The 11,836-nt window shown below is 33.5% G+C and overlaps 1 protein-coding gene across 1 annotated transcript in view; it reads right to left on the bottom strand.

Annotated features, from left to right (window-relative positions):
- Positions 1–903: 903 nt before the first annotated feature.
- LOC111161304 (G protein-coupled receptor 137C) overlaps positions 904–11,836 on the bottom strand; it is a 63,491-nt gene continuing 52,558 nt past the window's right edge. The window contains exons 4-7 of the mRNA XM_022524897.1: positions 4,389–4,538; positions 2,764–2,889; positions 2,463–2,581; positions 904–1,502 (exon numbers count right to left, since the gene is read on the bottom strand). Coding sequence (XP_022380605.1) covers positions 1,325–1,502; positions 2,463–2,581; positions 2,764–2,889; positions 4,389–4,538 — 573 coding nt within the window. The 3' untranslated portion in view covers positions 904–1,324. The remainder of the gene's footprint in view (positions 1,503–2,462; positions 2,582–2,763; positions 2,890–4,388; positions 4,539–11,836) is intronic.

The following is an 11,836-nucleotide window of genomic DNA, read 5'->3' as shown; positions in this document are numbered from 1 at the left end:
CTTGAGGTATTCAGCATCTACTTCTTTCCGTATAGATACTGGTAGAAAGTGCATTTTAAAATCCTTTATTACCTTAGCCTACCATATATATATATTTTTAGATTTGGGATAGGACATTCAAGACAGTTTTAATATAATTCTAGTAGTATTTCAATATTGTTAAACAGTGGTTTTATACTTACCTAGTTAGTACCTTTGCGTCAGTTTGCTTATTCAGTGCTGGAATTAATTTGAATTAAATTTGATCTGGCTTTGCCCATTTACAAGATATAAAAACGGGAAAACTAAAGGAGGAATTATATGTCTTACGAAGTATTGCACTTGAGTTTACTGCAATAATGTATCATGATTTAATTTACCTGAGGACAATTCTGATTCAATAGGTACAATCAGCTATATCTTGTTCAGCTAAATCCAATGCTTTGAAAATGTACTCATGTTTTAACTTAGAATCGTACATTTTATGAATAATTCTTAAATGCATCTGTAAACTTGTTTAGTCCCAAGAAGTTTCTACCAAAATCTCCCTATGCAAAAATCACTATTGCTTTCTTGAAGAATCATGCTTAAACTACTACAGATATCTTAATCATACAAAATAATCACTTGACCAATTCTACTCAAAATAGCCACATAATTTTCACCGGTATACTTTCTTCTTGAAGAAATGCCTGTGGCCTTCCAAAGAACACTGCCAGTCATCACTGAAAAGGATTACTATGGTCGTTTTAAAAAAAAATGATTGAATAATTTCAGTTGGTATTTTACAATCATGCTTAAAATAACTATCTTCAATGATTACATATATTTTAGATTTTAAAAAAGAATGATACATTGTTACGCTTTAATCCTGTGCACTGTTCACACTGTAAAATTTTTATTGGGTAAGAATTCTGCATAGAATACACCACTGAATATACAGGCTTTAATTTTTCATAGGAAAATTGCCTCCTAATTAGGTGTACAGTGTAATATCCCAGTGTGAACACTGGAGTGTGACTTTGGGGACCGCGGTGTATTCTTTCAGGACAAGATAAAAGTGCAAATATGCAAATATGCATGTGATGTTCCAGAGTCAGGGTGTTTGCAGCCATCAAGTGCCTTAAGATCGAATCCCTCTTTTCTCCCACTCCACACTTCCCATTTTACTTTACTTTGTATGAAGTTAAAAGTAACAGGTGTGTCCTCTGCTGAACACAGCCACATTTCCAGGCTTTGTTTTCAGTTGCGACAGATAATGGAATGTTTATGTAGGTGGAATTTAAACACATCGAATATACACGTTCATGTAAGACAATGGCGGAATCACATCTCTGAAATGCTCTCAGTTTTGTGGTGTTACATACAAGCTATGGTGATTGCTCATATCTAAGTTGCTACAAGTAAACAGCAATGGAGCAGTATCTGTCACAGGTCCATTCAGGTGGGGAGAAACTGTGTAACTGTTGCTGCCACACCCAGTCATGGTGCCATACCAGCCCAAACCTTGGGAATTCGATAAACTGCAACAACAAAAAAAGGCAAAAAGGCCATAGGATGGTGATCAGAATATAGGGCACGTTGGCATTTTTAGCATTCGATGACTTATAATATAAAAAGTTAGTATCAAATATGTTGAAATATGTTTTTTGCCAAATAACATAGTAGCTTTCTATAAAATGTAATGACTTTTATCTAATATCCTTGATTTTGTAACACATATTACAAAAGAATAAATACATCAGAATTAGAACTTGATTATCAGATAATAATATAGTGCTTATTAAGGACGAGGTTCTATTTTAGGACATGTTTGTGTGTGTATATACATAATAATGTATATACATGCACATACCCTATTTAATCTTCACAACAATCTCATTAGATAAACTCTATTACCACTATTTTACAGATGAAGAGCAGACTAAAAAGGGTTAAGGAACTTGTCCAGGGAAGTGAAAATTGCAGAAAATGCTATTACCAAGCTCAAAGCTTGCATATGGAGGTATGCATTTAGCCTTTCACTTTGCCCTGATACACAGCTAATGGTACAGAGCTGCAATGGTTTTAGAATGAGAAGGACACAAGATTTTCTATGGCCACTAAGCTTCCTGAGAGTTTCATCCAGGGTTTCTTGGTGGGTTTTGAATAGCACTATAAATAAGGAAACATAATCACTCTAATTGTATTCCTTCCCTGTTCATCAACCCCTGCCAGCTTTGAACCAACATGGAACCTGAAATGAGATGGTCCCATTTTACACACAGAGGCATTTCCCAAATAAAGGTAATATATAGACTTAGAGTCCGATGACAGTTCTTTATAGTATAGGTCCCTCTATGTGTGTAATGCCTAATGCTCTAAGATCCAGGTTAAATGATCTTATTTACTGACATATGGCACCCAATCTACCTTTCTCATATTTGGGTTAAAGCTTAGGTTTGTTCTTGTCAATCTATTCAGTACTAATTCAGTACATTTACCTTCCTTCTCTTGAACTTCCCAGTCTTGGCAAGTCATCATCACTATCGTATCGTCTTGGATTGTCGAAAAAGTAAGCTCTGGAACTGTAATTGTGACTATTTATCATGCCAGCAGGTGCCTGTGAACAAAGTATTAAATAGCATATGAATGTTTCTTTTCAACCAAGAAAGGAGGCTGAGATCTAGAATGCTTTTTAGTTTTAAGCTTTGCCCCAAAAAACCCCAGAAAATTGATATAAACTTTCCATTATTTTTATAAAAATAAGGGGAACAGGCATTGGGGAATATTATGATATCATACCAAATTCTGGTTTAATCTCTGCGCCCGGAAAAAGAGTACCACTGACCATGCTGGCACATGTTCCCACAGAAAGAGGACCATTCCAAATACTATATACTCTTCTCCACTTATGTCTTCTAGATGAGCCTGTAAACAGAGTATGACAGGGCCATTTTTAAACCTGTTTTTTTCTATAAGCAGTCACCCGCCACAGTTAATTTGCTTCAGGTAGGGTAAGTTAAAACACACCAACTATAGACACATAAATCTCTAAATTCATTTTCCATAGTTTGTGGTTTTATGTCCTTTAAAGGACATAAAAATGCTTTGATGTTAAGTAAAATAAAAAGCTATTAACTTTTTCAATGCATCAGTTTGTGAAAATATTTTTAATATATGGGTAAGTTGAAATTATCTCATTTCTAGACTCCACAGTCTGAAGAGAGTTACAAAAGAGAGGACTGGTTCTAGCTACTACATAGCTAACCTAATAGCACCTACTGAGTTACACCTGTAGAGAAATGTCACATGTTAAGTAGCTCAGCCCCACTGCTATTTAAAAATATGCTTTGGGGCAAAAAAAGAGAGAATGCTTTGGGGCCTAAACTTCATATTGAATTTGCTTTTATTCTGCTAGATGTTGGGTGAGAGAAGAGGAAAAAGGAGTGAAGAGAATCTGCCAGCTGGAACTACAGGTGAAAATTCCCTTACTGAGGAAGGAAAAAAAAAAAAATTAAGAGAATTCCCTTTCTTTAGAAAGGTAACTGAAATTCTGATAAAATGATATTCCAGAATGTCTTAAATTCAGCACAAAGTTATATTAATGTAAAGACATGACATGAAGCTATGTCAAACTGCACTTTTAGGAGGGGGGCAGAGAAACCTGGGAGGTTAAACGTGATAGCTAGAGCACCAGGAATTACTAGAACAAGCACCTGGACACCCAGAAACTATGAATGCTCTCCCATGATCATGAATGATAATACCAGATTTTCAGAAAAGATCCTTATTTAAGTATCTAAAACCAAACCAAATATTTAGGTTATATATAGGTCTTGGGTTTGAGAGAATAAATTTCATCCTAACAGGTTAAAAATATACCCATATTCACTAGCTAATGACAGGCAGTCAATTTATCTAGAGATAGTTCAACACTGTCATTGAAAAAATCAGTAAAATATAGGGTTATGACCAATAAATAGGTTTATGGCCCTATTAGTGTTATCCACAAAAAGAAAACAAAATACTCCTTTGGGAGACGTTCTCTCTGAAGAATGATTTTAAGTGACACATGTAAATGAGGATTTTTAAGCATAAACTTTTTTTTAAAGATTTTTATTTATTTATTTGACAGAGATTACAAGTCAGCAGAGAGGCAGGCAGAGAGAGGAGGAAGCAGGCTCCCCGCTGAGCAGAGAGCCCGATGTGGGGCTTGATCCCAGGACCCTGGGATCATGACCTGAGCTAAAGGCAGAGGCTTTAACCCACTGAGCCACCCAGGCGCCCCAATTAAGCATAAACTTTAAGTATGGTTATTGTTATAGTCAGAGGTAAATGTTTGGAAGTCAAACACTTAAAATATTCTCTTAGTTAATGCTAATTTCATTATTGTATTATTAGATTAGCAATACATGGTAGCTACTTACCTTATCTGAAAGATTATCCCAGCCATAATTAAATGGACTTTCTAATGTATCCTGAGATATGGTGATCACCACCAAATTATAACAAGCTCTTGAAGAGTAGAGAAGAATGACTACAGAGCCTACGACAACGGTCTGGCACAGAGACATACCCTAGAAGAGATAAAACTCGTCATCATGGCATTTGTCACAAGCTGTTCATCCACATTCAACAGAGTCACCACTTGCAGTGGTGAGCTCGCTGAGTGAGCACTTGGTGAACTAAACTCTTGGTTATCCTCCTTTGCAATTCCTATCCTTAGAACCACTTGTGTTTAAACTATCCTATTAATACAAATAAGTTATTTGCCAACTTGGCCAATGGTAGCTGGAGGAAGATTTTGTCCTGCCATGATGACCTTACTCCCTTAAGTAATATGTGAATAAATAAATTGGTGAAATCGATATTAATTAAGAGAAGTAGTTTAGTCGTAATGAGAAAAGAATGGGAAATAGAAGAAAAAGAAATAGAAATAGAGGAAATTCCACTTCATACACTTAATTTCTAATGAGATACAAAATTAGAATAGAAATACAGCTCCTATGTTATTTGCTTCATTCTATCAAAGAGTTGATGTTAGTCCCTTATTGAAGTCATTATGTTGACAACAAAATGATGTTGGCACTCAAATGCACTTTCAAATCCACAATATTTTAATAGCAAGACTTCTGTTGTTTCCCCAAATAGAAAACCTTATAATTTATTACTTAGTCATAATTTAGTAGTCACACTCAACTTGACTGTGTATTCTGGAAAAAGGTGCAGTATCACCTTTTTACAAGGATTATTAACCTGGGGTCGATATTTCAATATAATTGGTTTCCTTTGTAATCCTATTTATCTTATGCATTAAAAACATTATTCTGAGAAGTGACACAATTGCCAAAGAGACGTACTGCAAAAAACACCCAGTGTGGTGTTTTGGAAGTTTGTGTTCTGGTTGTCACATGATGGCATTTAGCACACAAGGGCAGGGGAGGCTAGATGATCCGCAATTCACAGGAGAGTTCTCCACATGAGAGAATTCCTCTCTAAACTTCTCTAACTTTCCAGGGTCCTCATAGAAATTCATGAAGATGAAAAACCTGTTTGTAATGATCTGAGCTAAAACCCAATTGTTTTATATATAAACAATGTTTATGTTTGCATAGTTTGAATAGATGCCAACATTTCCAGACATACATATAACATGTAAACTGAGGGAAATTTGTAATTCGTTTTGTTCAGAACTTTATCAAGAATGGCCAAAATTTGGAAAATTGTGATACAGACAGCAATACTGTGTGTGGTGTGTAAGGCACCAACACAATACCCTGTAACAGTCTGTGTTTGTAGCTGTCCCATTCAGTTTCCGTGTACAAATAACAAGCATCTGACTAGCACATCATGCCCCCAAATTTACATATTGAAATATTGGTCAATTGCTTTCCTTTTATTTCCTCTTTATACCCAGGGCAATTATGTTGAATTTTTGAAGTTATGTGTGTAGGCAGATTAATAAATTGTTAATTGCAGGATAGAGTTTATTAAAAATACGTATCAGAGGGGTGTGCTGGGTTTGATAGGATTGAGAACCATTATTGTAACTTACTTCTTTATATATAAGAACAACACATTTTAGGGGCATATGAGAAGAAGGAGAGCTAAAAGATAAAAGATACCTTGAAAGATGTTGAGAGAGTACCTTTTTAAGCTTAGTCACTACCATAACAAAAAGTGTGTGTGAAAATAAATAAAACCCTAACAAGATTAAAATTCTCTAAAGTCAAGTCTAAAATTTTCTACGGTGTGCATTTTTATTTTTGTGAATCCCCCTAAAAACTGTTAATAAAAAAGCTAATCTAAAACCAATCCAGATCCAATTTTAGAAGTACTGTATTATTAAAGAAACATTGAGTAACAAAAACTTAAAATGCTGTAAGCATTACCATTCTTTAAAATAATCACAAGTAACTTTACAGAGGAATAAAATGACCACTAAATGGGCTTGATCCCAGACATAATATAGAGAGAGATTCTGCTCATACTTATAAGTACTATAAAAACTAAAAAAAAAAAAAAAAAAAGATTGGTAGAAAAGAGCAAAGAATCAATAACACTGAGGTAATTAATAAAACAAGATTACAGACAAATTACATACATATAAAAATGAAAGAAGCCCACTAATTTAGAAAACAAAAGATTCTTCCTGCAAAACACAGAATTACAAAACAAAACAAAGCAAAAAAGGATTCTGCAACATGGAAGCTGTTGTCAAAAGCTAAAGAAAATCTTCCTAAAATGGATAGAGTCGTAACATACAATTCCACTCAGGATCAGTCCTCAAGGTCTTATTTTCCCTTCCTCTATCCCTGCACTTTTTCGGAAATTCCACACCAGACAAGGAAAGAAGAGTTACATCTCACTCCAGGATGCCTATTATTAATATATTGGTATGTATATCATTGACTATAGTTCAATTTTGTTTACAGGTATTTTTAAATGCAGGTATGCAGAAATTTCAACTTATCATTCACTGAGTTTTGTTTGACAAATGCGTATACGCCAATACAACCCAAATTTCTACCAAAATAGAGAACATTGCCATCACTCCAGAAAGATCCTCATACTTCTTTCCCATCAGCCAAACCCTCAAAGGCATATACTCTCCTGCTTCCGTTTTTATAACTTAGTTCTGAACTTCAAATAAATGGGACCATTGAATATGAACTCTTTTGTAGGTTTCATTCAGTCAGCGTAATGTTTTCTGCTTCATGCATGTTGTTGGATGTTTCAGTAGTTTGGTCTTTGTATTGCTCAGGTGGTTGATTAGAATGACCAACTCCTCCTGGTTTGCTCAAGAGTTTCCTAGTTTTAGCACTGAAAGTTCCACATCCCAGAAAACTTCTCAGCCCCAGAGAAACCAGGACAGTTGACCACACTAATTCTACTAATTAGATGAAATTGTTTATATGAGAGTTTCATCTGTTGATGCACAGTTTCTATAAACATTCTTACACAAGTCGTTTTGTGGACATGTCCTTTCACTTCTTTGTGGTAAATACCTAAAAATGGAATTACTGGGTCATATGGTAGGTATAAGTTCAGCTGTATAAGAAACTGCCAGATCTTTTTCCAAGATGGAGGTACACTTTTACACTTCCAACAAAGTACGAGAGTTCCAGTTGCTCCACATCCTAGAGAACAATAGGGGTTTTCAAGCTTTCTAATTTTAGCCATGCTGGTAGATGTATAGTTGTATCTCATTTTGGTTTTAATTTGCATTTCCCCAACAACTTATTGGCCATTTGTATATCTTCTTTGTGAAAAATCTAGTCATATCTTTGACCACTTCTAAATTGGGTTATCTTTTTTTTTTTTTTTTTTTTTTTGAGTTGTAGAAGATCTCTATATATGCTGGAAATGAGTCCCTTGTCAGAAATATGTATTGCAAATATTATCTTGAAGTCTGTGCTTTGCCTTTGCATTTTCTTAGTCTTTTCTTTGGATGAGAAATTCAAACTTTTAATTAAGCTTAATTTATCAATTTATTCCTTCTGAATACTTTCTATGACCTAAGAGATCTTTGCTTACTCCCAAGTTATAAAGATGTTTTTCTGTGTTTACTTCTAAAAGCTTTGGAGTTTTTTCATTTATATTTAGGTCTATGATCCATTTAAAAATTTTCTTGTATGAGTATAGTATGAAATGAAGTTAGGGGTTCATTTTATTTCATTTAGATACTCAGTTTTTACAGCCTCATTTGTTGAAAAGCTCCCATTTTCCCTTCGGATTGCTTTAGCACCTTTGTCATAAATCAAAAGACCTTATAAGTGTGAATTGATTTCTAGCTTTTTATTCTGTTCCATTGATCTGTTTGCCTCTTTTATGCTAGTCACACAGTCTTAATTATTGTAGCTTTATACTAAATTTCAAAGCCATGTAGTGTAAGTCCCTGCTTTTTCAGGGTTTATTTCTGCATTGTTTAATGTAATAGCCGTTAGCTTCATGTGAGTATTTACATTTACATTTAAATTAAATTAAATTAAATTATTTATTTACTTGAGAGAGAGAACAGCACACACACATGAGGGGCAAGAAGGGGCAGAGGGAGGAGTGGGAGAACCAGAGAGCCCACCAAGCAGGAAGCCTGACATGGAGCTTGATCAGGTTCTGATCTCATCAGGATCTTGAGATCAGAACCTGAGCCAAAGGCAGATACTTAACTGACTGAGCCACCAGGCACTTCCTGTAAGGGACTCTTAACTATAGGGAACATACTGAGAGTGACTGGAGGGGAGGTGGGTGGGGGAGATGGGGTAACTGCATGATGGACATCAAGGAAGGCGTGTGATATAATGAGCACTGGGTGTATTATATGCATTTGATGAATCACTGAACTCTACTTCTAAAAGTTAGTAATATATTATATGTTAATTAATTGAATTTAACTAAAAAATTTAAAAATTAAATTATCAAATCCTCTTTCACAATAGCAACATTTCAAGTGCTCAGTAGTTACATATGGCTTGTTACAATACTGAATAATGCAGATATAAAATATTTTCATCATCACACAAAGTTCTACTAGGAAGCACTACTTTAAAAGTATTTTTAGGTCTTTTTCATTTTCACATACATTTAAAAATAAAATTGCCAATTTCTGTTTTTAAGAACCTCATGGTAGAATTATGATTAGGATTGGTTTGAATCTGTAGATCATTTTGGGGAGAATTGCCATCTTAACCATACTGCATCTTCCAATCCATGAACAATGGTCTCCACTGATTTAAGTCTTCTTTAGTTTCTGTCAGCAATATTTTGTAGTTTTCAGTATAGAGGTATTGTTTTTCAGAAAATTTGTTCTAAGTATTTCGGGCTTTTTGATGCTAATATAAATGGGGTTATTTTTTGAATTTCATCTTCTAACTGTCTGCTCTTGATATATATAAAATACAATATAATTTTGTATTTTGACCTTGTGTCCTGAGAACTTGCTACATTCAAAGTTCTAGTAGTTATCTAGTTATTTAAATATTAAGTTTTAAAAGATGTTTTATATAAACAATTCTGTTGTCTGCACTTAGAGACATTTTTACTTTTTTATTTCTAATTTTATAACTTTTGTTTCTTTTTTTTTTTGTTTGTTTTCTTGGAATATTGAATAGAAATGGTGAGAATGGGCATCCTTGCTTTGTTTCCAATCCTAGGGACAAAATAATACTTTGAGTATGATATTGATTGTAGGTATTTATAGAAGGTATTTTATCAGATTGAGGAGTATTCCTAGTATTCTTTATATTCTTTATTCTGTTGTTGTTGTTTTTTTTTAATCATGGAGGGCGCTAAAATTTTGTCAAATGCTTTTTCTACATCTATTCAATTTATTATTTTTTTTCTCTTTGTTTTCTTAATGTAGTGAATTAAACTGATTGGTTTTTAAATGTTAAACCAATGTTGCATTCCTGTGATAAATTCTATTTGGTCATGATTTATTATTCTTTTTATATGTTGCTTAGATTCTGCGTCTTTAAGTATAAGGGACACTAGTTTGTAATTTTTATTTGTTTTGTAAATCTTTGTCAAGTTTTGGTATCAGTAATGCTGTCCTCATTATGTACGTTGGAAAATGTTCCTTTCCTCTCTATTTTCAAAAGAATTTGTTTAATATTGCTCTTATTATTTTTTTAAATATTTGATAAAATTAACCAGTGAAACCATCTAGCCCTAGAGTTTTCTTTGAGGGAAATTTCTGATAACAACTTAGATTTCCTTAAGAAAATTAAGGGCTATTCAGATTTTATATTTTGTCTTCTAACAATTTGTTAAGTTGTATTTTTAAAGTAATTTGTCCATTTCCTCTAAGTTGTCAGATTTACCCACAAAGCATTGTTCATAACCTTCCTTTATTTTTCTTTTAATGCCTAGTAAGATCTATAGTGATATTCCCTCTTTCATTCATGGTATTGGCAGTTTGTATTTTCACTCTGCTTTTTTCTGTACATGAAATTTTTTAATCTATTCACAGAATTAACTTTTGGCTTTAATTTCTTTATTGTTAGTTTTCTGATTCACTTATTTCTATTATCTTTATTATTGCAGTCCTTCCACTTATTTTGTCTCTCTCTCTTTTTAAACATTTTCCTAGTTTCCCCTCGTAGTTTCTAAGGTGAAATCTTAGGTCACAATTTTATATATTTCTTCTATTCTAATATATAGTATTTAAAGTTATATTTTTCTCTTCAAGCACTATTTTAGCAGCATCCTACAATTTTTGGTGTATTATATTTTATTATCCTATATGAAATTTTTCTTTTTCTTTCTTTCTTTTTTTTTTTTTTAAGATTTTACTTATTTGTCAGAGATAGAGCACAAACAGTGGGAATTGCAAAGAGGGAGAAGCAGGCTCCCTGCTGAGTAAGGAGCCTAGTGCAGGACTTGATCCCAGGACTCTGGGATCATGACCTGAGCCAAAGTCAGATACTTAACCAATGAGCCACACAGGCATCCCTATATGAAATATTTTCTAATTTCCTTTGTGATGCTCAACTGGAAGAAATGTGTGTTCTCCAGTTAGTGAGAGTCAATTAGCTTAAGGGTGTCAGTAGTACTGTTCAGACTTTTTTGTATTGATTCCTTGTTTTATCAATTGTTGAGGATGGGGCATCACAATCTCCAAATACAAGTATACAGATTCCTTCCCCTTTATTTCTTACTATTTGGTAAATCTTTTTTCTGCTTTATTTCCTAGTATTTTGGCTTCATGTGTACATTTTTAATTTAAATTCAATTAGCCAACATATAGTACATCATTAGTTTCAGATGTAGAGTTCACTAATTCATCAGTTGCTTATAACACCCAGGCTCATCACATCACGTGCCCTCTTTAATGCACATATTTATAATTTTTATGTCTTTCTGATGAACTGTATCTCTTTATATTTGGTAATACTCTTTGCTTCCTGATGAAAGGTATCTTTAATCTGGTAATACTCTGTCTTTAAGTCTATTTTATCTGATATTAAAAGGCCTTCTACCCTTATACTAAATTCATAGTATATTAGTTTCCATCTATTTATTTTTGACGTATATCTTTTTTTATATTTAAAGTGCCATTTTGACAGTCTCTACTTTTTAATGGGAGTGTTTAGTCCATTAACATTGAATACAACTGGTGATATGTTTGGATTTAGATTTTACATTTTACTGTTTGTTTTCTGTTTTTCCCTCTTGTGTTTTGTTGTTGGTATTGTTTTTCCTCTGTCTCTTATTTCTTGTGTTCTTTTGTGTTAATTGAATATTTTTAAGAATTCCATTTTAACTTATCTATTGGGTTTTTAACTACACTTTGCTAGTTTTTGTTTATTTGTTTTGTTTTGCCTTAAGTGGTTGCTCTAGGGCAGCAGTTCTTAAAAAGTGTGTTCCAGTGACC

The sequence above is a fragment of the Enhydra lutris genome, unplaced genomic scaffold, assembly GCF_002288905.1.
Source record: "Enhydra lutris kenyoni isolate GAN:26980312 unplaced genomic scaffold, ASM228890v2 scaffoldscaffold4, whole genome shotgun sequence".
Lineage (NCBI taxonomy): Eukaryota > Metazoa > Chordata > Mammalia > Carnivora > Mustelidae > Enhydra > Enhydra lutris.
This window is presented reverse-complemented; position numbering and strand designations above follow the sequence as displayed.